This window comes from Colobus angolensis, unplaced genomic scaffold (assembly GCF_000951035.1).
Source record: "Colobus angolensis palliatus isolate OR3802 unplaced genomic scaffold, Cang.pa_1.0 Scaffold17, whole genome shotgun sequence".
NCBI lineage: Eukaryota > Metazoa > Chordata > Mammalia > Primates > Cercopithecidae > Colobus > Colobus angolensis.
The window spans coordinates 12,378,968-12,403,759 of record NW_012114821.1 but is presented as its reverse complement, the minus strand read 5'-3'; the positions used below and the strand labels follow the sequence as shown (position 1 = coordinate 12,403,759).

Below are 24,792 nucleotides of genomic sequence, written 5' to 3'. Positions count from 1 at the left end.
TCCCTTCTCAACAAGGAGGTTCTTGGTGAAATCACACCGTCTCATTCTTGTATCTATTCTTATTGGCACTTTTCCCTCAAAAACACAGCTGTGATGTTACAAGGCAGAGCACTGTCCTGTGGCAATAAAGCAGATTTCTCTGTATCATCCTGGGGGAGGGCCAATAGGATGGCCCCCTCGGAGGGCAGTGACTCAGAGGGCTGGTAGGAAAGTCCATCCCTCGTGACTCACGTAGGCACAGTAGCCTTGATCCAGGGAATTGGCGATGGCCAGGGAGCAGAGACCATGTTTGCATCCCTGATGGAGTCACTTTTGTTCACCCTCTTGCCTCAAGTCAGCTATATGGCTTCTCCTTGAAATTACCTGCTGGCAACCTTCATAGCAGATAAGTTTATGAAGGAGAATAACTGATAAATTATCTATATTTTTTCATATTCCATTCTGGATGATATTAACTTTCACTCATTCACTATAATTTCTTCTAATAGAGCTGGTTCCCTATGGATTTTTTTCCTGAACCAATTATGCCTGCCTGCCTGCTTTCTTTTCTCCCTTCGTTCCTTCCTTCCCTCCCTTCCTCCCTCCCTCCCTCATTGCTTCGTTCCTTCCCTCCCTCCCTCTCTCCTTCCTTCCTTCCTTCCTTCCTTCCTTCCCTTACTTCCTTTTTTTCTTCTTTCCTGTCATTCATCCAAACTTTCAAAATATTATATGCCATGTTATACACTCAAGGAGAGGCAAAAAACAAAGCTCCACTCTCAAGGCAGTCACAGCCTGGTTGGGGAGAGGTCAGTGAGTATTCAGCTGGATCGTCCTGTGAAGAAGCCTGTTACGTCCCAGCCAGGGTGGTCAGGGCAGGTGTGCTGGGGTAGGAAATGCTGGTGGAAGTCTTGAAAGGTGAGGAGGAATCGTTGCTCAGGCAAGAGCAGACAGAAGGTAGTGCATGTTTGTGCACTTGTGTGTGTGTGTGTGTGTGTACCTGTGCTGAGGGTGCTAAAGTGAGGAAGACATTCCAGAAAGATTAGTATAAATGCAGGGAGTCAAGAAGTTGTAGACTCTTTGGAAACAGTGCTCATAATTTGTACAGCTGGGGAACGAGGTGCGTGGGGAATGTGACAGGAGGTGGGGCCAGAGAGACAGGGACAGGCCAGGAGAGGCCTTGGAGCACAGCAAGGGGAGTGGGCTGGAGATGGGACCATGGAAGGATATTAAGTTGGAGAATGAAAGGACCAGGTGTGGGCTGAGCCACCTTCTGAAGGGGTGAAGGACCTTTACGGTTCTTCACAGATGTTTTTCTTCAGCAGAAATGCGACTGTCACTGTTGGGGGGTTTGTGGACAAGGGTTTGCAGGAGGGGTGGCTTGACCCTAAAGCTTTGTGAGACTCTCAAACTCAAATAGGTATAACTGTCTTATTTTATTAGGCTGGTGCAAAAGTAATTACAGTTTTTGCAATTTATTTTAATTGCAATAACCACAATTACTTTTGCACCAGCTTAATATGAAGGAGGGGTCTGAGGCTAAAGGATTTTCCAGTGATTTCAAGGGATTTAACTGATGGTCAGCACCTTTTGGTGGCAGTGGGCCCAATGGTCTTAAGAGAGCCCCTTCTCCTGAGGGAAGGTTGACAATAAGGCAGCCGTGGTCTCATTCTGACTTAGAAACATGCTCTTTTGGGTGGAAAAGACTTGACGTCAGAGATGGAGAGAACCGGTGGGAGGAAACAGCGCGTGCATTCCCTGAGCACAGACAAGAGTTTGGGACCTGTGGGGTTTGCAGCAGAAGTTAAGTCCCAGCTCTCTCATTTCTGCTAGTTCCCCGCACCTCGGCTTTTGGAGGCTGGGCAATGTAGGCTGGCCGAAAGGCTTTTGTTTTCCTTCAGCGGTGAATTTGGAGGCCACTTGAAAAAAGGCCACAGTTCTGGGGTTGAAATGCTAGAGATAATCATCACCAACTTGACTCATAGAAGTAATGAAACTCCACTCTCGGAAGGAGGATATTAATTGCTCTGGGCAGACCAAAAAACACACTGTTCAGTTTCCAAGATGTGGCTCGAGTTTCTTATTTACTCAGAAATGCCAGCTACACACGCAGACCAGAGATAGTAGTTGCTAAATCAATATTGGCTCCATCTCAGCACGTCCCACTCAGTGGTACTGACTTCTCTGCCAGAGGGAGGTGGCTGGATTGGAGGAAGGAACAAAGACTTTGGTTTGGAGGTGAGTGAATGGAGCTCAGACGTCACCTCTGACACCTCACTGCATGGCCAGCCTTAACCTTGAGCCTCAGTTCTCTCTAGTCTGATATGGAGATGATAACTTCCTCATAGGGTTGTGAGAAAAACACATTAAAACATCTGCACTGCGCTTGGCATATTCTATAATTTTAATTTCCCACTGCCCTTTGCTGAAAAACATACTAGGAAGTCATGCATGGATGTCTGAGGCTGAACTTTCTCAACTGTGAAATGGGGATGAAATACAGACTTTCCATAGGAGTGATGTATTAATGTATGTAACAGGGCAATAGACTAAGTGCTGCCAATAGTGGGCGGGATTTTAGCTTCCACCTTTTACTGGGTAAAAGCTCACTTCTTCTGGAAGTTATTGGCAAACTCTCAAGAATACAACTCTGAACCAAGAAACAAAGTAAAACAACCCCCCACTTTATTTTACCCATATTTGAAATCCCTGTCTGACCCTCTCATCTCCTACTAGCATGTCACTTCCTGGACAGCAGGAAGCTTCACAGCTGCTTCCCTGCTTCTTAGAGTCTGACACACAGTAGGTTCTCAGTGGACGTCTGTTAAATGAATGAGCTCTTGAACTGGTTTGAGGATTTCCTGTACCCTGTGTGTTCCGGGATTGTAATTGTGAAGCATGTGTCTTGATTTTTAACATCATTTCTCTGTTTGTTTTTTTCTAGTTAAGTGTCCTGAAGGAAGCTATTCCCAAGATGAGGAATGCATTCCTTGTCCAGTCAGATTCTACCAAGAACAGGCGGGGAGCTTGGCCTGTGTCCCATGTCCTGCGGGCAGAATGACCATTTCTGCCGGAGCTTTCAGCCAGACTCACTGTAAGTTCTGTGGGGTGCTTCTTTGAAAGAGAAGACCTGCAATGAAATGGAACACAACAGGATTTCCCAATCTCTGCACTATTGACATTTTGGGACAGATGATTCTTTGTGCAGGATTGGCCTGTGCCTGGTAGGATATTTAGTAGCACCAGTAGCTCTCAGATGCCAGTAGCACCCCTCCCTAAATTGTGATAGTCAAACATGTCTCCAGACATTGCCAAATGTCTCTTGGGTGGAAACGGCAGGTAGAGCAAAATTACCCACCTGTGAGAACTATTGGGTACACAACATAATAATCAAAGGGGTCACCGTCTTTGAATACTTACCCACTGCCAGGCTCTGGGTGGCTTTACCTGTGTTGCCTCATTCAATACTCCCAATACCTCTTCCAGTATTAGTAGCCCAACTTTTACAGATAAGAAAGCTAAGACTCCAAGAAAAGAAACTTAGTCAAAGTCGCTCAGCTAATGGATGATGTAACTGGTCTTTGATCTTGGTTTTATCTGATTCTGAAACTTCTGATTTTTGTAAGTCAACCTTATCAGATTGAAAAATGGAAGATATTTTCCACCTATAGTCATTACTGCTATGTAGCTCATCTTCCTTTTCTGTTGCATGAATTTGCCAGGACTGTATGTACGTATGGCCTTCCCATATGTCACGTGATTTCACTCGACCTATTTACTTAATAGTCCCCTGGGTATTGTTGGGTTTTTTTTTTTCCTAGCAAAGACCCATAACTTGCATCTCTTCTTGTTAGTCTGAAACTGTGTCAATGTGAGGGAAACTGTTATGCTTACAATCTAAATGATTTCTAGAATTTTTAAACAAGTCATCAGAAAAGATCAAGATACTTTGTTTGCTCAGGGCAGTTTCCTGGTCAGGAAAGCAGTGGTAATAGGACAATAATTCCAATAAAATAAAAGTAAAAGGAATTTTATGGGCTGGGAGTCAGGCATTCTTCCTGGAGAATAAACTCTTCACTGGGAAAATAGAGTGTCCTTGACATCTGGACATCACCCTCAGTTTGTGCACAGTGACTTGAGTACTTATAGTTTGAGGTGACTTGTAGTGCTATCAAAATACCCGAGAGGCACTTTCTTAAAAGAAGATTAATGTAGTGTGCTGAGCCTTGTTTATGGACGGGATATGACAGAAATGTCAGGGAATAGAGGATGCAGGTTGAGGCTTGTGCCAGCCAGACCAGGTTTGATCACCACTGGCACTGTGACCTAGGCCAAGCCACCTTCCTCTTCTGAATGTCAGCTCCCTCATGTATCAGATGGAGTCAATGATACCTCACTCACAGAGTGCTAATAAAGGGTGTCTTAGGTTAGGCTGCTATTGCAAATTACCCTACACTGGGTCGCCTAAACAACACATTTATTTCACACAGTTCTACAGGCTGGAAGTCTGAGGTCAGGGAGCCCATATGATTGGGTTCTTGTTGAAGGCTCTCTACCTGTTTATGTTCTCACATGGCCTTTGCTTGGTACATACACAGAGGAAGAGAGAGAAAAATCTCCTATTCTCCTCTTTCTAATAACGGCATTAACCACATCATGGGGGCTGCACCCTCATGGCCTCATCTCAACCTAATTACTTTCCAAAAGCCTCACCTTGAAAGACCGTCACACTGGGGATTAGAGCTTTCAATATATAAATTTGGTAGGAGAAGGACATAAACAGTCAGTCTGTAGCAAAGTGAAATCAAAACGTTTAGCATAAACAATAAGCATTTATTCCCCACCCATTTTGGGGGTGAGCATTGACTGCATTTTCATGCAGTAGTAGAGGGCTGTGTTGAATCATTGCCATTCTCCCAAACACCTTCCCTGAGCAGTGAAATAGATTTTAGTGAATGGTTCTCTAGGATCAAGGTTGGAGTCTGTGCTAAGGATCTGTTCATACCTAAGAAACTTCTCTATGACTCATTAACTTGCATTGAATTACCAGGCCTGTGTTCTTAAATGGAATTGTACTGAAGAGAAGGACAGGGCAGAAGAGTCTGCCAAGTTTTAAATAATGCCAGGAGATTACAATAGTTCTTTGATTTCCTTTTGATGTTAGGTTAGCTTTAAGAATCCCAACTCCTCTATATAGTTCAGATCTCTATTATTGATATTACTCATACTTTTCTCCTACATTTTGTAACTTAGCTGGTTCACTGGACCATGTTTGAGGTTCTGCTGATAACTCTTCAGCAGAAGCAGCTCTTCATTTACTTGTTTGTTTATTGATGTATTAATTCATGTATAGCATGCAAAGTATTCTATTTTAAAATAGCCTTTGTAACCTCCCACAAAAAAGCTGTTATTAGTCAATGGTGAATCACATAACCAATAGTCTGGAAATATAGAAACTCACATGTTATGACATCTCTGGGCTGCCATAAAATATTATCTTTCACCTACTTGCCACACCTGGAGAACCAAATGAAGGTATTCCCTTTTAATATCATTCATCCAAAAATTATTAAGTAGCTGCTTTCTGCCAAGTGTGTAGTAGGTATATATTAAATAAAACAAGTAATGATAAAGTCCCTGTCCTCAAGGAGTTTAGAGTCTGGCAAGGAAAAGAAACGTGTAAGCATATCCATGTGATGTAATGAGTAGTATAATGGAGGTACATGCTAGTTACTCTTACAGCAGCTTGTGAGAGGTCTTGAAAGACAAGGGGAGATTAGCTAGGGGGGCCGGTGGGGAAAGGCCTTCTAGGAAGAAGAAACAGCTTGAACATGGATATAGAGGTATTCATCCATGGATCTGGCTAGCATTTATTGATTTTAGGAGGAAGCTTGTTTTGTGGGTCAGACATTGAGCAAGGCATTTGGATACAATGGTGAGAAAACCATACCTGGTCTCTGCCTTTCTGGAATGTCTAATGAGTGGGAGGCAGGCAGCCATCAATCATTCATTCACACAGATAAATGAGAACTGTAACAGTGTGCCCTGCTGTGAAGGAGAGGGTGGGTCCCTGTGATAGCATGTAATATATGGGCCTGACTGAGCTGGGACATCCAGAGATGTCTTAGTCCATTTGGGCTGCTGTAAGAAAATACCATAAACTGGGTGACTTATGAACAGCAGACATTTATTTCTCACAGTTCTGGAGGCAGGAAAGTCCAAGATCAAGGTGTCAACAGATTTGGTGTCTGATAAAGGTATCACAGATGACACCTTCTCACTGTGTCCTCACATGCTGGAAGGAACAAATGAGCCCCCTTGGGCCTCTTTTAAAGGGTACAAATCTCAATCATGAGTGTTCCACTCTCATGATCTAGTCATCTCCCAAAGGCATCACCTGCTAATACCATCACACTGGGCTCTGGGTTTCCACATGTGAATTTTGGCAGGTGGCACCCATACATTTAGACCATAGCAGGAAGGCTTTCCTGAGACAATGAGAATTGGGATGAAAACAGGTGAATGGTGGAGAGTTCGTGCAGCAAAGACTGGGAGAGCTATGGGCCAGGAGACGGCCCAGATGAGCAAAGTCTGTGTTGGAGCAAATGGTATCAGAGAGATTAGATTGGTGTGTTCGGGGCATGGAATGAAGCAGGTGGTTCGTGAAGCATGGGGTGTGTGTGCAGAACTTAGGGTGGGTGGTGGCCAAATTATAGGGGCCTTATCGATCAGAACAATGGGGACACTGAAGAGTTTTAAGCTGGAATGTCTGAGTTAGATGTGTGATTTGGACACCTTATCAATGACCCAGAGCCTGGGAGTAGGAGTGGGGGGATTCCAGAGGCCCATCATTGATGACTGTGTCAATCTATTGGTTCTAGGTGTCACTGACTGTCAGAGGAATGAAGCAGGCCTGCAGTGTGACCAGAACAGCCAGTACCGAGCCAGCCAGAGGGACAGGGGCAGTGGAAAGGCCTTCTGTGTGGATGGCGAGGGGCGGAGGCTGCCATGGTCGGAAACAGAGGCCCCACTTGAGGACTCACAGTGTTTGAGTAAGTGCTGGAGGTGAAATCAGTCATGGTTCCTGGGGACTGGGGAGTGGTCTCGAGGGCTTTTTAGAAAGGGAGAGAAGCTGGAGGTGCATTTGTCTCCAACTTTTCATTTTGAAAAATTTTGATCTGTGTAGAAGTTGGACGAACCATAGGATGAACAAATACCCATCACCTAGATCCAAAAATTGTTAACATTTCACTATCTCTGTTTTTGAATCATATGTAAATTCCAGATATCAGGAACCCTTACTTCTAAGTACTTCAGCATGCACAAGAGATGAATCTTTATATTAAAAGATCTGTGGAGGCTTCCATTCTTCTAGGCAGCTTGCCTTCACTAATCTAGTCAGCATTTCTTCCTCAGTAGGACGTAGTAGAGCAGCAGTCCCCAACCTTTTTGGTATCAAGGATCAGTTTCATGGAAGACAATTTTTCCACAGACCAGGGGTGGCAGGGAGGGGATGGTTTCAGGATGATTCAAACACATTACATCTATTGTGCATTTTATTTCTATTATGATTACATTGTGATATATAATGAAATAATTATACAACTCACCATAACGTAGAATCAGTGGGAGCCCCGAGTTTTTTTCCCTGCAACTAGACGGTCCCATTTGGGGATGATGGGAGACAGTGACAGATCATTGGGCATTAGATTCTCAAAGGAGCACACAACCTAGATCCCTCACATGCACAGTTCACAATAGGGTTTGCGCTCCTCTCAGAATCTAATGCTGCCACTGATCTGACAGGAGGCTGAGCTCAGGTGGTAATGCTTGCTCTCCCGATGCTCACCTCCTGCTGCGTGGCCCAGTTCCTAACAGGCCATGGACTGGTACCGGTCTATGGCCCAGGGGTTGGGAACTCCTGTTGTAGAAGACATGCGTGCCAGGTCTTGTTCCATATCTGAATTGCTGGGTGATCTAGAGCAGGTTGCTCAATCCCTCAGAAACTTAGTCTCCCCAGTGACTTTCCGTCTTTTTCCTGAGAATCAACATCAACCTATAAGGTCAACAAATATGTATTGAGCTCTACCTTGTGCCACGTACAGTTCCTCAGTGAGATACTGGGTGGGAAATTCCCAGGTGAACCATCAAATATTCTACAATACATAGTGTGATGGGGACCAGAGGAACAGAAGGGAAAAGTATGTCCTGTGGGATCAGAAGTAGTTTAATCCCAATGGTGCCTTTACTGGCTGTCTTAGGCAAGTCACTCACCCTCAGCAGTTTCTTCATCCATAAAATGGAGACATCAGTTTCCACCCTTGTAAGGGTGTTGAGTGCTTTAGGAATGGGATACCTACCAGTGGTAATAAATGTCTCCGAGTAAGGCTCAGAAACAGTATTTGCCCTGTTTCCCTGTCAGTTAAACTTGGAGGGAGGCTGAAACAGTCTGCAAGGTCCCTTGTTCCTGACATCTTCTCAATCTTTATGATCCTGTTCCACCTTTCCCTGGGGCCACCTGCCTCTGCTTGAGGTCTTGCGGCTGACCTTTGCACACTTGACAAGTCCAAGCAAGCCAGTCTCTTAGTATTTCTGTGTAAGGAAAGGGCCTAACATACATGGGCTTACTGTGTGCCAGGCATTTTATGTGTTTATCAAATTTGAATCCATGGTAGTCCTAAAAGGTAGATATTATTGCCAATATTTTAGCTGAGGAAACTGAGGCAAAAATGTCTAAGCACTTCTCTTGGTTCCATAGCTAGGATCGAATATACCTAGAATTTGAATCATTGTATGTCAAACTACCAAACCTTTGTATTCTTCATTCTACCAATCTGTTTCCACCTAAATTTAACTGCTTCCTCAATAAACATATCCTCACATGCACACACATATGCATGCATAGCCTGTCCTCCAGGGAAGCTGGTACAGCTCACGGGATAAAATATTAATGAAAATCCAAGTGAGAAATTTTCATTTTCTAATTCTCAGAGCAATCATTTCCCTTCTCTAGTGAAGAGCTAGCAAGTCCTAAGAAGGGTGTGTGTGTGTGTGTGTGTGTGTGTGTGTGTGTATTCTTGAATAAATTGCAAATCCAATGAAAGTCTTATTTTTTTCCCAACATCCCTCTTCTTGGGCAGAAAAAACAGGGGAAGTACTGCAGGAAAGTGCTTTGAGAGATCAGTTAGCCAGATGCTTCACAAATGAAGGGGACTGTGTCCTTAGAGGAAACAACTTGCCCTGCAGCCCTGGTGATCACTGTCAGTCCTGCGATTATTGTCTTAAGCGCTCTGAGCTCTCTTTGCATCTCTGTCAATGACTTGGCCTTGAGGACTGTCTTATGCAGTTTGTAGGGCATTTCATGGTGTATTCTGCCCATTGTTCAGGGCAGAAAGGATGGTTTAATCAGTGGCAACAGAACTGCTCAGGAGTCACAGCTCAGCTTTGACAACTTTGATGATGCTTCCCTGAGGCGCTGGCTTCTGAATAGCCTCCAAATGGAACTTCAGCATCTTTGGCTTCTTATGCAAAGCTCTGAGCTTAAGTTTCCCTTTCTGGATATGCCAGGGGATTTCTATGTTAATAAGCTGGGCTCTCACTGGGATGTCAACACGTCTCTTCTCAGAATTGCCTTTGAGAAGAACTTTCTCTTTGGGAGTAAAATTTTTAAGGCTTTTGTCCTTGAGGCTAGGTCTTAAGCAAGGGACTTATACCTCCCCAAGCAGGTACCTACCTGAGAGGAATTTGCTCCTCCCTCAATCCTCTTGCCACTTCCTTTGTTCAGGCCTCTGCTGTTACCTACATGCTACTGCCATACCCGCCTAACTCATCTTCTTGCTTCAGTCCAACAGTTATTCTATGATGCTTCTAGTGCTGTTATTTAAAAGGAGATTCTGCTTATGCAATGCCCCTTAAAACTCTTCAGTGGTTCTTCATTGCTCTTGGGATAAAGCACCATTTGCAGTATCCCAGCCTCCCCTCTGGGCTCTAACCTCATTAGACCATATGTTCCTTTGGTGCTAGAATTGTGTCTTATTTCTTGTTCTATTCCAGGGCCATAGGTAATCTTTGACAGAATGAACAAATTGCTCTAGTTGTCTGGGATTCTTTGAAACCATTTCCTAAGGTCTTCAGGGAAGGAGATTCTTCTATCACCTCAATTCCTGTGGTCAATTTTACAAACTCTGAGACTTAGGCAAGGTGTTCTGCAGGGGGCAGAGGGGCTTAGTACTTACTAAGTGATTGCTGTATACCATATACCATATACCATTCCGTGCTATGTTATTTAGTCCTCACAGCCAGGAAACTGAAACTCTCAGAGGTTGCAAGTTATCCAAGGACACAGAGTTGGTGGTGGCATCAGAACTTGAGCTGAGGGCTCACTCCCAAGTTGGTGCCTCTCCCTGCTGTCTCTCTCTCTGAAATCTCTCCTGCTGCAGCTTCCTGGCACTCCCTTTGATCTTTTGTTTCCTTTGTTTACTTGCAGAGTTAGCAGAAATATTTCCACCTTGCTCACTGGAAATATTTCCAGTTCATCTTCCCTTTAACTTTAGGTTCATTTTCCTAATTCTGATCTTTGTCGACCTATGCTGAAGATTTCGTATACCACGTCAAGTGCCTGAACCCAGGTATATACATGACGTTGGAACTGTGCCATCATAGTGTTATCTCCTGGTTTCCTGGTGTTGTGATGATGTTGTTAGTCATTCATTTGCCTATCCCTCCTTCCCTCGTATTCTCCATCCCTGCCTCCCTCTATCCATTCAATATACAGGAAAGTAGTCTCTCTGTTACTATCCTGGCTAGTGAGGGTTCAAATATTATCAGAATATTGTCTTTGCCCTGGAGGGAGACAGGAACCTAAGTAGCCACAATAAACTATGCAAAAAATATGATGAAATATTAATATATATTCTGCTTTAATGTTAATCTTTTATGCTTTCCTTAAGACATTTGTAAGTAACCTTTAAGTATAAATTGGATAAATGGGAAATTATGCTAACAGAATGTATAAATCTGCAAACTGACTCCATTGGCATAATTCATTGGCAAATTGGTTCATGGATTGTTTCTGTTCTGCTCGGCCATGAGCTTCTTCACAGAATTCTGAAATGTGAAGATCTCTATCACCACGGGGTCCCTTTTCTGAAAACCAGCAGACTCTCTAACTGAAGTGCTAAATGTACTGTATTTTTGGCAGAATTTAATTAGAAACTGAAAGACCTTTCAAATTTTATTTAGTCTCCTAGAATATTTTGAGCATCTGGTCTGTACCAATCAAGACTTAGGGACACTGTGATGAATATAACATGGCATTTGCTGGACTGGAGCTTGCCGTCTCTACAAATGAGCTACTAAGGAGTATAAAAATAAAAAAAGAGATGAGAGAGGAAGGGCTGAGTGTGGGTAGAGCACATGAAATTGGCAACTTCAGCAATTAACATGTATGGGCCAGTTTGTAAAATCAGAATTCTTTTCTTTATCAACACTTTTGAAGACTTAAGAGCAGGCTGGGATCACAGGCCTGAGCCACGGTGCCTGGCCGAGCATGTCATTTCTTTTATATTAATGCTCACTTCTCTCAACCCAATCCCAAAAGGAATAAACATTTTTTTTCTGCACTTATTATGAAAGCTGAGAAGAGAATACTTTGGATGGCTTTGAATTTATTGACTTGATGAAAACCAATCTAGATATGTCTTTTTAATGACTATATAGATATGAGTCTTTTTAAATAAAGCAATGAATGTACCTAATTAGTGCTTGTATATAAGTTGATAATTATGTTTGCAAAAAAACTGATATTCATATGCCTTTGAGTTGTACATAAGTCTTTCTTTTTGACAGTTACCTGTAAGACTGCAAGATATTGACACTCTTGGAAATTTGTGGCTTGGAAGATGAATCTCATTCCTTGAGAGTTACCTTTCTTTTTTGCTTGGTGAAGAATGAGTTCTAACTCTCATCGCCCCGAGAAATTGTATTTCTTCCTGCTCACTTGTCTAGTTTTATGAGCTGTGACTATGTTATTCCTATCAAATGGAACTCAAGTGTATTGATGGTAGCTAGGAAAACAGATGCTAATAAATCACTTAAACAATCTTAAAAATGCCTGAGCCACATGACATGTCTTCAGATTTACCTAAATACATATGCACATGTCTTTTAAAAAATAACTTACCTCATTTCAGAAAGAATTCAAGTTGTTTTACAGAAAGAAAATGCCAGTAAAATAATTATATGATGTAATTAGCACTGAAGGATAGGGACAGAGAAATGTAAGTTTATATTATCAATGTTAATGAGAAGAAAAGAGTTGTAAGGACTAACATTAAGTTTCCACCTCACTTCGTGACAACGAAGTAGAAGCAGGGAGAGCTGGTAAGTTGTAGCTCTAAGTATTAGCTATGCGGCAGTATGTTGGAGCTACCTTACAAAGGAATTGCTTTTCCTGGCACATTTGTGTTACCAAAAGCTACGAATGGGTAGTGACTTCCTGACCTAATAGTCTTTATGGCTTCTCTGCAGATGCTCTATACCTTTCTGAGTCAGATTTACTAAATCTGTTTTATTTTCAGTGATGCAGAAGTTTGAGATGGCTCCAGAATCAAAGGTGATCTTTGACGCCAATGCTCCTGTGGCTGTCAGATCCAAAGTTCCTGATTCTGAGTTCCCTGTGATGCAGTGCTTGACAGGTGAGGAGTGGTGGGGAGATGTGCACTCAGAAGAAGGTGTGGAAATAAGCTCTGTTGAGAGTTGTCGAGACAAACCAAATCAAACTATTAAAATGATAATTTAAAAACATACTTTATCAAAAACACTATAAATGAATTGATTTCCAGAATGTATATTCAATTCATAACTTAATTGCAGAGTTGACAGTGTACCTACTGTATGCTATCCACATGGCACATGTTAAGGGGTAGAAATGAACAAAATTAGTTTGGCATAGATCTATGCGTCCAGGTCAGGATATATATCTCCCTGTTTTAACAGTGGGGCCAGAGAGGTGGTAATAAAGGCTGCCATTTATTGAGCATGTATGTTTACGAGGATTATCTCACAATCCCAAAGCCACCCATAAAGTAGCTATTGCTATCCTGAGTTACAGAAGAGAAAAATAAAGCTTTGAGAGTGTAAGTGACTTGCTCAATGACACAAAGCCAGCAAGGGTCAGGGCTTAAATTCAAACCCAAAGTAACAACGTCAAAGCCTACAGTCTTTTTTGTTTTAAATGATTTTATCTTTGGGGTGCCCTAAAATCTCAGACTTCTCCACTATACCGTTCATCCATGTAACTCAAAGCCACTTGTATCCTAAAAGCTACTGAAATAAAAAATATTTAAAAATAATCTCATCTTTGATTTTAGATTTAGGGGGTACACGTGCAGGTTTGTTATATAGGTATGTGGTATGCTGCTGAGGTTTGGGGTACGATTGAGTCCATCACCCAGGTAGTGAGCATAGTCGCAGTGGTTAGTTTTACAACCCTGTCCTCCTCGCTGTATTCCCCCCAGTAGTCCCCAGTGTCTATTGTGGCCCTTTTAACCACTGCATTATGCCTCCCTCAGTATCCCCATGTGATGTAGTTATTAAGTAATTAACACTCTGAGTGTGAATCTGTTTTGGATATCAGCTTTGGTTATGGTGAGCACACTATAGTTTGTTTCACAAACACAGTGCAAGGCATGAAGTAGAAGCTGAAGAAAATGTTTGTAGAATGAGAGATATTGACAGGAATGGAGGGACAGAACCAAGTGGTCAAATGAATAGATGTGAGGAACCAGCACGAGGACAGCAGACTTGAAGGACAGCTTTGGCAGTTATTTGTCTCAACAAGGACTGCCATATACCTGCTCATGTGTGCACACACTGTGACACAGCTTAAGTTAGAAGGGCAGGCAGGGCGCGGCAGCTCACACCTGTAATCTCAGCACTTTGGAGGCTGAGGCGGGTGGATCAGCTGAGGTTAGGAGTTTGTGACCAGCCTGGCCAACATGGTGAAACCCCGTCTCTACTAAAAATACAAAAAATTAGCCAGGTGTGGTGGTGGGTGCCTGTAATCCCAGCCACTCGGGAGGCTGAGGCAGGAGAATTGCTTGAACCTGGGAGGCAGAGGTTGCAGTGAGCCGAGATCGCGCCACTGCACTCCAGCCTGGGCAACAAGAGTGAAACTCCATAAAAAGAAAAAAGAAAAAAAAAAAAAGGGCAAACTGGTGGGATAGGAATGGGAAGCAAAAGAGGATGCAGAATCTTAGGGAGTGAGGCAAGCAGGGAAAACACGTCCGTCTGTTCATATCCAGAGATGGTTTAGCCAACTGGGCCACTGAGTTCAGTGTCTAAAATATGCTGAGAGGAAACAGACAACAGTTTGAAAAAGAGAGCCGCATCAAGGAGGTCCAGCAAGATGCCATCCTGTCAGACAAACGAGAGCAGAGCAATCCGAGACAAGCAGTATTTGCAGGTTGAGTAGAGGTCCAGGCATCCAGCACTGTGTTAGTTTTCTCGGGCTGCTGGGACAAAATTCCGTAGACTGGGGGACTTAAACAACAAAATGAATTTTCTCATAATTCTGGAGGCTGGAAGTCCAGGATCAAGGTGTTGGCAGAGTTGGTTTCTTCTGAGGCCCCTCTCCTGGGCTTATAGGTGACTCACTTCTCCTTGTGACTTCGCTTGGTTTTCCCTATGTATGTGTCTGTATCCTAATCTTTATTTCTCATAAGGACACCAGTCTTACTGGCTTAGGGCCCACCCTAATGTTCTCATTATGCACTTAATTACCTCTTGCAAGACCCTAACTCCAAATGCAGTCACATTCTGTGGTGCTGGGGGTAGGACTACATGATACAAATTATGAGTGTGAAACATAATTCAGCCTGTAACGAAAAATCAAGGTGGTTTTACGGTAGGTCAAAGGGCCATTTAAAGGGTAGGAAAATAAAGCCACTAAGTCAGTGAAGGGGTGGATATCATTTTTGGTCGGGAAAGGTAAGAAAACTGGTAAGAAAACTAAGTCATCTAGAGAATTAAACAGCATGATGGGGAATGGGGGGAAATGTGGATTTTTGGGGACGTGAGGGGAAGCTATGACTGGGGCCATGGTAGGAACCCTGGTTCTAGTTCAGCACTTAACCAACCAGACAGACTCTAGGGTGCTCATCCTTCTAACACTGACCCAGAACTTTAATTGTTTTCTTGAATGAATTTGTCCCTGAGCCCGAAGTAGGGATCTGCTTGCCATGAAGATTAGGTTAGTTTGGTTAAGGGGACAGGAGAGCTTTAGAGCTATGAGCCAGTGGACCAGTGAGAATTATTTTCTGTGGAGCTGGGCGCAGTAGCTCATGCTTGTAATGCCAGCACTTTGGGAAGCCAAGGCAGGTGGATGGAGACCAGCCTGGGCAACATGGTGAAACTGCATCTCTACAAAAAAATAAATAAATAAATAAATAAATAATAATAATAATAGTACTAATAATACAAAAATTAGCCAGGCGTGGTGATGTCTGCCTGTAATCCCAGCTACTTGAGAGGCTGAGGTGGGAAGATGGCTTGAGTCCAGGAGGCAGAGGTTGCAGTGAGCCAAGATCGCGTTAATGCACTCCAGCCTGAGCAACAGAGCCAGACCCTGTCTAAAAAAAAATTTTTTTAAAGAATTATTTTGGGGGGTTTCTGAATAAGCCAGGCAGTTTATGGGTAAAATGACATCATCCACCTCTCAGTGCCTAGTTCATGAAGACATTACAGCCATACAATGTGAGATGAAAATCAAGAGATGATGAAAACCCCCAGAAGACCACCTTTGCACCCAAGATGTCATCTCAATAGAGCTGCAGTTTTTGAGATGTCCTGTTAGAGAAAAGGAAGACGTCTCCATCTCAGCTACCGGTGGCTTTCCCTTGCCCTTCAGCTGGGCAGATACACTGGGGAGGGCTCAGGAATTGGATTGCAAAGGTATTCAAGTTACTGCGTTACCCCCATCAGCCACAGACTGTGCTCATTCTTAGTCTTGGTGTTCCCATTGCTAAATTTACCTCTTACCTAATGCAAAAATCAGTGTTAATTATATATGTGAAAGTGACTTGTAATGATAAATACGTAAGCATACACTTTTTCTCCCTGATTTACATTTTCTACCAAACCCTCCTATTCCTGATAAATCATTAATTGCCGTCGTTATTCGTGAATATTACACAGTTGAATGCTTCATGCCTATCGTACAGTGTACACAAAAAGCAGCCGTGGTCCCTGCCCTCATTAAGCGCGTGGCCTCCTGTCATCCTGAGAGGGCACTCACTGTAGGAAGTGGGGATTCTATTCTATCATTCAATCCCCTGCAGGGCTGCTGTCTGCTCCTCATGGAAATGGGACATAGCCTTGAACAAAGTTGTGATCTCAATGGATACCTAGGCTTGGCTCCTCATAGGATAGAAGCAATTAAAACGTAAAAAAGGTTTAATTTCGGCAGATACAGCTTAGTAACTGTACAAGCTCTGAAGTCTGGCTACTTAGATTGAAATCCTAGCTCTGCCACTTGGTAGTTTTGTGACCTTGGTGAGTAAGTGCCTGAAAGGAGCTGTGCTTCAGTTCCTTAACAGTAAGATGGGGGATAGATGATTCAATACACAGAAAACACTTAACGCTGCATGAGGTTCATGGTACGTACTTAATAAATGTGTGTTTATATGTGTGCTTGTGGGGGTATATTTGGGGGGTGTATTTGGGTGTTTATTTGTGTCTGTGTGTGTATTTGGAGGTGTGTGCATTTGAATGCATATTTGTGTATATTTGCGTGCATGTGTTTGAATGTATTTGTGTGTGTATTTGGGTGTATGTGTATATATTGGAGTGTATATATCCTTGTGTGTGTATTTGTGTGTGTTTGGGTGTTTATTTGGAAGTATGTGTTTATTTGGGTGTATATTTGTATGTGTGTTTGGAGCTGTGGGTGTGTGTGTGTGCTTGTGTGTATTTGGATGTGTATTTATGTATTTTTGTGTGTGCTTGTGTGTGGGGGCTTTTGTGTGTATATTTGGGTGTATATTTGCGTGTGTTTGTGTGTTGGGAGGTGTGTGTGCATGTGTGTGTGTATATTTGTGTATATTTGGAGGGAGTGTGTGTATTTGTGTATCTGTGTATCTGTGTGTGTGTGTGTGTGTGTGTGTATGTGTTTGGGCATGTAGGGCAGGGGCAGGGGCAAGGGGATGTGTCTGGTCTGTCCTCAGCATCCCCCAGGACAGCCAGGTGAGTGACCGTCCCATGGTGCTTTCAGATTGCGCAGAGGACGAGGCCTGCAGCTTCCTCACCGTTTCCATGACAGAGCCAGAGATTTCCTGTGATTTTTATGCTTGGACAAGTGACAATGTTGTCTGCATGACTTCTGACCAGGTGAGGTGTTTCTGCTCCTCATTCATTCTAGGTCAGACGTGCTCTGAGGAATGGGTAGCAGGCAGGCCAGGTGATAGAATGAGGTTGTCGAGAGCTGATCCTCTGTTACGTCCATTTCTTCAAAGCAGTGGGACTTTGGCAAGTTGAAGCTGCGATAGGCCAGAGACAGAACCAAGATGAAGGTGGAGTAAAGGGCATCTGCCTGAGTCATAAGGATTCCTGACAAGTCAGTCAGGAGAGAACCACCTGCCCCATCAGGCAGTGTGGGCCAGATGTGAGGGGGCCCTAAACACCACTGCCCCTTGAGGTCCAGACCCCAGCATGCCTTCCCATTGTAGAAATAAAACATAACTGTGGTTGCCCTGGCATGGTGGCTCATGTCTGTAATCCCAGCACTTTGGGAGGCCGAGGTGGGTGGATCACTTAAGGTCAGGAGTTTGAGACCAGCCTGGCCAACATGGAGAAACCCTGTCTCTACTAAAAACAGAAAATAGTTAGCTGCGTGTGCTGTTGGACACCTGTAATCCCAGCTACTGGGGAGGCTGAGGCAGGAAAATCGCTTGAACCTGGGAGGTGAAGGTTACAGTGAGCTGAGATCATGCCACTGCACTCCAGCTTGGGCCGCAGAGCAAAGACTCCATCACAAAACAGACAAAGGAACCCATAATTACAGTTTAAAAAGGAAAAAGGATAAATATTAGAACCACATAACATTGCTGTTCTGTGAGTCAAAGCTTGTAGAGTATTGTCAGTTTCATGTGGTACCATCAAATTAGGATAATTCGCCCCTGTCCTCCTCCAGTGAAAAGCAGGAGTCTCCTGTCTCCTAATTTCCTAATTCATAAACATGTGCAGATCTCCTTTTTACTCTCTGGTTTCTTATGAATTCTTCCAGAAAATTTCTTTGTATTTATAATGGTGTTTTTATTTGTTTGCATGCTATTATTTTATAATATATATTCTTTTCTACCTTGATTTTCTCATGATATTTGTCTTTATATAGAATCTTGAAAATTAACCTTATCCTTCTCATTGGAGTATATGAATCCATTTCATGGGTGTATATAATTTACTTTGCATTCCCTCAGTGGAGGACGTGAAGATGTATAGCAGTATTGCAACATCACCAGTGCTGGTGCATTTCATGTCCCTGTATCCATGTCCTTGCATGTGAGAGTGTCTTCATAAGTGGCATTGCAGAAGGGTGTAGAGGGTGGACCCCTGAATTTTAGGGCTCCTGAGCTAGGTTCTGTAGCTACAAGATACAGGGAAGAGGAAGGGAAAGGTCTTGGATTCAAATCCTCCAGTCCTGCTACTTGCTTATTGCTATTTAGTGCTTTAGAGCCTCAGATTCCCCATATGTTATAGGGATAATAATGGCACCAACATCACTGGATTATTGTGAGTATTGAATAAGGTCCTACATGAAAAGGCTCACAGAAGAGTTTGGTCACAAAGTGAAGGTTCATTGACCATTATTGTATGATCATTGTTGCTGTTAATATTATCATCCCCCATCAGGTCTGCAGAAAATTCCATCTCAAGCATTATTAAGGCTTCTCTCCAGGGCTCTGGGCTGTTGGTCCTAAGGTGTTGGGGTGGGGTGGCAATGGGAGGGCCTTGGCGCTTTGTCCTCAGTGATTAGCCACACTTCCCAATGCCAGGGCCCAAAGTCCTCCCAGCTCCTCTGCTTCTGGGCCAGGCTTGGGGTGTGGAGAGGGCTCTACCAGTGCTGGAGCCACAGCACGTTGGGTTTAGCCTCCTCAGGTCCATCTGGCGTCTTTTTGTCCCCTGTCCCACCTGGCGTGGCCACAGAAGGGCAAGGTCTCTTGCTACACAGGACCTCATCTCGAGCTCTTCGCAGGTCTGCAGGAATCTCTTCTTTCTTTTTGCTCTCCAAGGCTCTTCCTCCTCTCCCCAGGCCATTGCCTCTTCAGTGAGTTCAGGCTTTCTGCAAAGCAAGAAGAGTTGTTGCCTTCAAATAGCCTTGCTATAGCCCCTGTCCTCCAAAAATTCCCACAGGAAACTCAAAATTTGGCACCCTTGAGGGGGAAGGCAAAATACTGGGAACAAAACACACCAATTTATCCCACCTCATCCACATAGCAAGACTGCTGGAAATAAGTCAGAAAGAGAGATCAGAGAGGGCTGAGAATGACAAGATCTCTGAAAGTCCAACTTCACCATCTCCAAGCTTAAGAACCTTCTTCTAGATACTCCCTAGATGGAAACTAAGTGTCTATAAGGTCTTTCATAGCCAGCTCCTGCCTCTCTCTCCTCTCCCATCATTCCCCCTTCGTAACTGACAGTCCAAAAATTACTGAATTATTGAACCTAGTTCTGAAAACACTCATGAAATTCTGGGTCTCTGTGTCTGCTGTTTCCTCTGCTGAAAATCAACCCTGTCTTGTTTCCATTTGGCAAACTCTTTTTTTTTTTTTTTTTTTTTTTTTTGAGACAGAGTTTCACTCTGTTGCTCAGACTAGAATGCAATGGTGCAATCTCGGCTCACTGCAACCTCTGCCTCCTGGATTCAGGCAGTTCTCCTGCCTCAGCCTCCTGAGTAGCTAGGATTACAGGCAGATGCCACCACTCCTGGGTAATTTTTTTTTTAATTTAGTAGAGATGGGGTTTCAACATGTTGGTCAGGCTGGTCTCGAACTCCTGACTTCAAATGATCCACCCACCTTGGCCTCCCAAAGTGTTGGTATTACAGGTGTGAGCCAGCGTGCCTGGCCTGGCAAACTCTTATTCATATCTCAGAACCTCACTCAGATTTACTTTTTATGGGAAACTTTTCTAGCTTCTCTTTCTCCATAGAATCAATTGCTCCTTCCTCTCTAATTACCTCTTCTCTAATTATGTGTATCTTTGCAGCTAACACTCTGGGCTGCAAGTTACTGCTTATATGTCTGTCTCCTCCAATAGACCAGGAGAAACTAACTTACCTTTGTAGCCCCGTTGCCTAGCTATGGTTAGGGCTGGATGAATGTTTGTTGGATTGAATTATTAAATATCTCAGGATAATAATGCAGCATCTTTCCATCTCCAGAAACAAGATGCACTGGGGAACTCAAAGGCCACCAGCTTTGGAAGTCTTCGCTGCCAGGTGAAAGTGAGGAGCCGTGGTCAAGATTCTCCAGCTGTGTATTTGAAAAAGGGTAGGTTGGTTGGGCTCATTGGCTCAGGGCCACAGTAGCTTCACACAATCATGTTTGGAGCTGGTTTCCAGCAGGTGCATGTTGGGGAGAGCCAGACTCTCCCCCTCCCCACTCCACACCCAGAGCCTGGCTTCTCTGAGCCCCATTCTTTGGCAGATTCAGCACAGCATGCTCCTCAAGCAGGCACTGATCTCCCCTGTGACTGCAAAGGGATTTCCACATTATTCTCCTTTGTGCCATCAGATTTGATCCCATTGCAATCTAGCAGGGATTGAGAGCCTCATTCTGCAGGCAGAGCTAAGTTGCAGAGTGGACACATAGCTATGAAGTGAAGGATCATGGCAGAACCCGCTGAGTTCAGCCTGTGCCATCCAGAAGGCCCACCTGACCCATGAGGCTGAGTAAGCCGCTCGCTGGGGCCTGGGTGCTGGGCTCCCAGCAGCCACTCCTCCTGGGCTTCCTGATTCATAGAGCTTCTCCTTCTCCTCACTTTAATCTCTACCCTCCCAGGACATTTTCCTCCCAGCGAACCCAGGCCCTGTCAGGTGCAGACCCTGAGTCAGTAAATCATTGGTGTCAGGCCGAGATCTAGCCTTTCTAATCACCTCTTAGAGAGTGCCGGTGCTGCTGGTCCGGGGACCACACTTTGAGTAGCAAGCTATGTAGTACCGTATAGTTTACAGCTTCCTTTCTCATTCATCTTTTCATTTCACACTCATGGAAACTCTTGGAGAAAGGCACAAAGGGGATCCCAATCCCCATGTACACATGAGGAAGTGCTCTAGGCCGCTGCTGGCACATGGGAGAGGCAGGAGCTCTTTCCCTGGAATCCCAGGGTCTGTGCTCGCTGTTCTGCCCCACCCTGCCCACCTCCTGCCTCCTCTCCAGCGAGTGGAGAGGAAACATGCCAGCAAGGCATGCTCTGGGCCTTGTCCTCTGGGCCACGGCCAGGCTCTGCCCTGTGCCCTGTGGCTCCGTCATAGCTGTTAAGGGCTGCAGAGCGAGGGACGACGGTGGGGCCCTCCTGCCTGTGCGGAACCCCTGCTCTGACACCTATGAGCTGCATGGTCTTGGGCCTGTTCCTTGACGTTCTTGGCTTCAGTTTCCTCCTTAGTAAAACAGGAGTCGTGGTGGACCAAGGTCAGCGGCAGATTGGAATGAGGTGACACGTGTGGAGCTGTTAGGACAGGGCCGGGCTCATGGGGAAAGCTCAGCGAGTGTAGAACGTTTCTGTAATCATCTTTGTTCCTGCTGAAAAGTTTCCTGAGGGCCCGAGGCCGTGGCTGTGCACCAGATGACAGCCAAAGGGGGCTTGACCTGGGACTTGGGGGTTGGGTGAAGGGGAGTACAGGTGTCACTCTCTGAGGTTCGTAACTCAGGGCAAGTGGCTTGGGGATTCCAGCAGCTTCAGACTTGTGCCAGGAAAAGCAGCAAGTGGAGACAATGCCACAGCCCAGGCCCAAAGCTGCCCTGACCTCGGTAGCAATTGCGAGCCCACAGCAGGGACAAGTGTTTGTGTATTTTTCCCTCTGGTCCTTCTTTCACCTAATGCCTTCGTCCCTACTTCACAAAGAGTTTGCCTGGGAGATTGGAGTCTGGCAGAGCTCGGCTCTCTCTAATCTATGACCAGGGTCACTAGGATTTCTCTAATCTAGTAACCAGGGTCACTCCGATCTCTCTAATCTAGTGACCAGGGTCACTAGGATTTCTGCCGCAGTCTTCAGTCCAATTATTTTTAATATCCTGTTTTTCTTTTTAAATAACAAAACATAGGGATTATTTTCTAAAAATAAAAATCAAAATAGAATAGTAACCCCTACCCAGAATGTCCTTTAAAGTAATAGCTTGCCCTTTTACGACATCTGAAAAAATACAATTGTATTGTATTTCTGTTTAAGTGTTTGTTTTTTTGTTGTTGTTGTTTTGTTTTTTGTCTTTTAATATCACACAGAAAGTCCTGGTGTTTGTTATTTTTATTTTTTGTTTTTGTCTCCTGAAAGTTTATACTTTGGGGGAAAACTACAAAGGAAATTGGGAAAATTCCTTGTTGCCAAACTAAATCAAGGGCAGAACTATGTTTTGCTTTTTTTGGTTTGTGTTGCTTTTTGATTTAAAGCAGAAGATGCACCAGGCAGCCGTTCTAGCTCCGGGTGGAATGGAGGAGGGGGAGGAGGAGTAAGTTAGGTCTGGTTTCCAACTCCTGCCTCCCTCTTCCTGTCTCTGTCTCTGTCTCTGATCAGGAACAACTTCTTTATTTCACTCGAAACTCAGTTTCTCCTCTGTAAAATGGGACTATGTCACAACCGAGGAGGACAGGACACAGTTTCTGAAAGTCACCTACCCACGTCGTCAGTTCTCAGTAGGTAGTTAATCATGTTCGTTCCCATCCCTGACCTTCAGTAACCTGGAAGGTGGGACTAAAGAAAGGGCCTGAGTCGCAGAGCTTGATCTGTCACCCAATACCCTCTGCTATCTACTCCCACTTAATGACTGTGGCTTTCAACTTGGGGGATAAGCCGTGGGTCTTTCAGAATCAAAGGATGTCAGTGCCCAAAGGTTCTTTAGAGGTTGTCTAGCCCAACCCCTCATCTCACAGATGAAGTCTAGGAAAAGGAAACATCTTACTACGTGTGACATCAAAGCAGAACCTCCCCTGAGTCTGAAAGGCCTTCCTGGCCTGCTTCATTGTCCAGGCCTCTACCATGGCAGTGCAATAAGCACTTTTGTAGGCACTATGGATGTATCTGTGAGCAAAACAGAATCACTGATTGACAGAGGAATTGATCCAGCAATAAGATCATCTCAGAGGGCAGTAAGTGCTTGGATGAAAATGAAACAGGACGAGGAGGTAAAGATGGGTATGAGCTGCTTCAGGGTGGTCAGGTAAGGAATCACAGAGGAGGGGACATTGGAACTGAGATCTGAAGGATGAAAAGCAGCCCACTGGCGGGGCACGGTGGCTCACACCTGTAATCCCAACACTTTGGGAGGCTGAGGCAGGCAGATCATGAGGTCAGGAGATCAAGACCATCTTGACTAACATGGTGAAACCCCATCTCTAATACACATACAAAAAATTAGCTGGGCATGGTGGTGGGCGCCTGTAGTTCTAGCTACTGGGGAGGCTGAGGCAGGAGAATGGTGTGAACCAGGGAGGCAGAGCTTGCAGTGAGCCAAGATTGAGCCACTGCACTCCAGCCTGGGCAACAGAGTGAGACTCTGTCTCAAAAAAAAAAAAAAAAGAAAAGAAAAGCAGCCCACCATGCAAAGGTCTCAGGGTAGGTGGTCCTCTCTGCCACCTGCCCTATGTGGAAGATACCAAGGGGAACTGAGGTGTGGCCCTGGACTCCGCAGCAGCACCGTCCAATGGAACCTTTGGCAGTGATGGAAATGGTCTACAGATCTGTGCTGTCCATTAGTTACTCATGACTATTGAGCATTTGGAAGGTGGCTACTGCAATATTAACTTGGATGAACTAACATTGATATTTAAATAGTCTCATGAGGCTATGATTATGGCATCAAACATTGGAGAATCACATGCTGCGGGGGAGGCCGACTCTCTCAAGTAGCTTAAATACAAAGAGAGAGAGAAAGTAGAGGCTTTGTACAGTCACAAATGGAATGTATGAGAGATCAAGGGAGAGAGAGATGAATTCTAACTGTACAAATGCAGAGATGGACCCTTCAAATAAAGCTGGGTTTTGGTGAAGAGTGGATTTGCGTTCAAGGCAGAAGGGACTGAGTGAGCCAATGCTTGGTGGGAGAACATGCTGACGTTTTGGAGATACGTGAAACACCTGCTGAGCATAAGTTAAGTGGCAGGCTCATTGTTGTTCAGCCCTTTTATATACAGTCTACATTTTTTTGTTTTGTTTTGTTTTGTTTTGAGACGGAGTTTCACTCTGTTGCTCACACTGGAGTGCAGTGGCGGGATCTCGGCTCACTGCAACCTCTGCCTCCCAAGTTCAAGGGATTCTCCTGCCTCAGCCTCTTGAGTAGCTGGGACTACAGGCATGCATCATCGCACCTGGTTAATATTTGTATTGTTAGTAGAGACGGGATTTCACCATTTGGCCCAGCTAGTCTTGAACTCCTGACCTCAAGTGATCTGCCTGCCTCGGCCTCCCAAAGTGGTGGGATTACAAGCATGAGCCACTGTGCCCGGCCCCAGTCTATGTTTTTTCATCTGCTCAATGTTCGTGAGGATTAGTTATTATCATCCTCATTGTACAGATGGGAGGCTTGGGAGGCTGAGGATCCAAGGAAT

At 44.4% G+C, this 24,792-nt stretch overlaps 1 protein-coding gene across 1 annotated transcript in view; it reads left to right on the top strand.

Moving 5' to 3' along the window:
* TG (thyroglobulin) overlaps nt 1–24,792 on the top strand; it is a 272,792-nt gene that overhangs the window by 49,565 nt on the left and 198,435 nt on the right. The window contains exons 21-25 of the mRNA XM_011938150.1: nt 2,921–3,070; nt 6,858–7,028; nt 12,555–12,671; nt 17,246–17,361; nt 20,414–20,522. Of these exons, the coding sequence (XP_011793540.1) occupies nt 2,921–3,070; nt 6,858–7,028; nt 12,555–12,671; nt 17,246–17,361; nt 20,414–20,522 (663 nt within the window). The remainder of the gene's footprint in view (nt 1–2,920; nt 3,071–6,857; nt 7,029–12,554; nt 12,672–17,245; nt 17,362–20,413; nt 20,523–24,792) is intronic.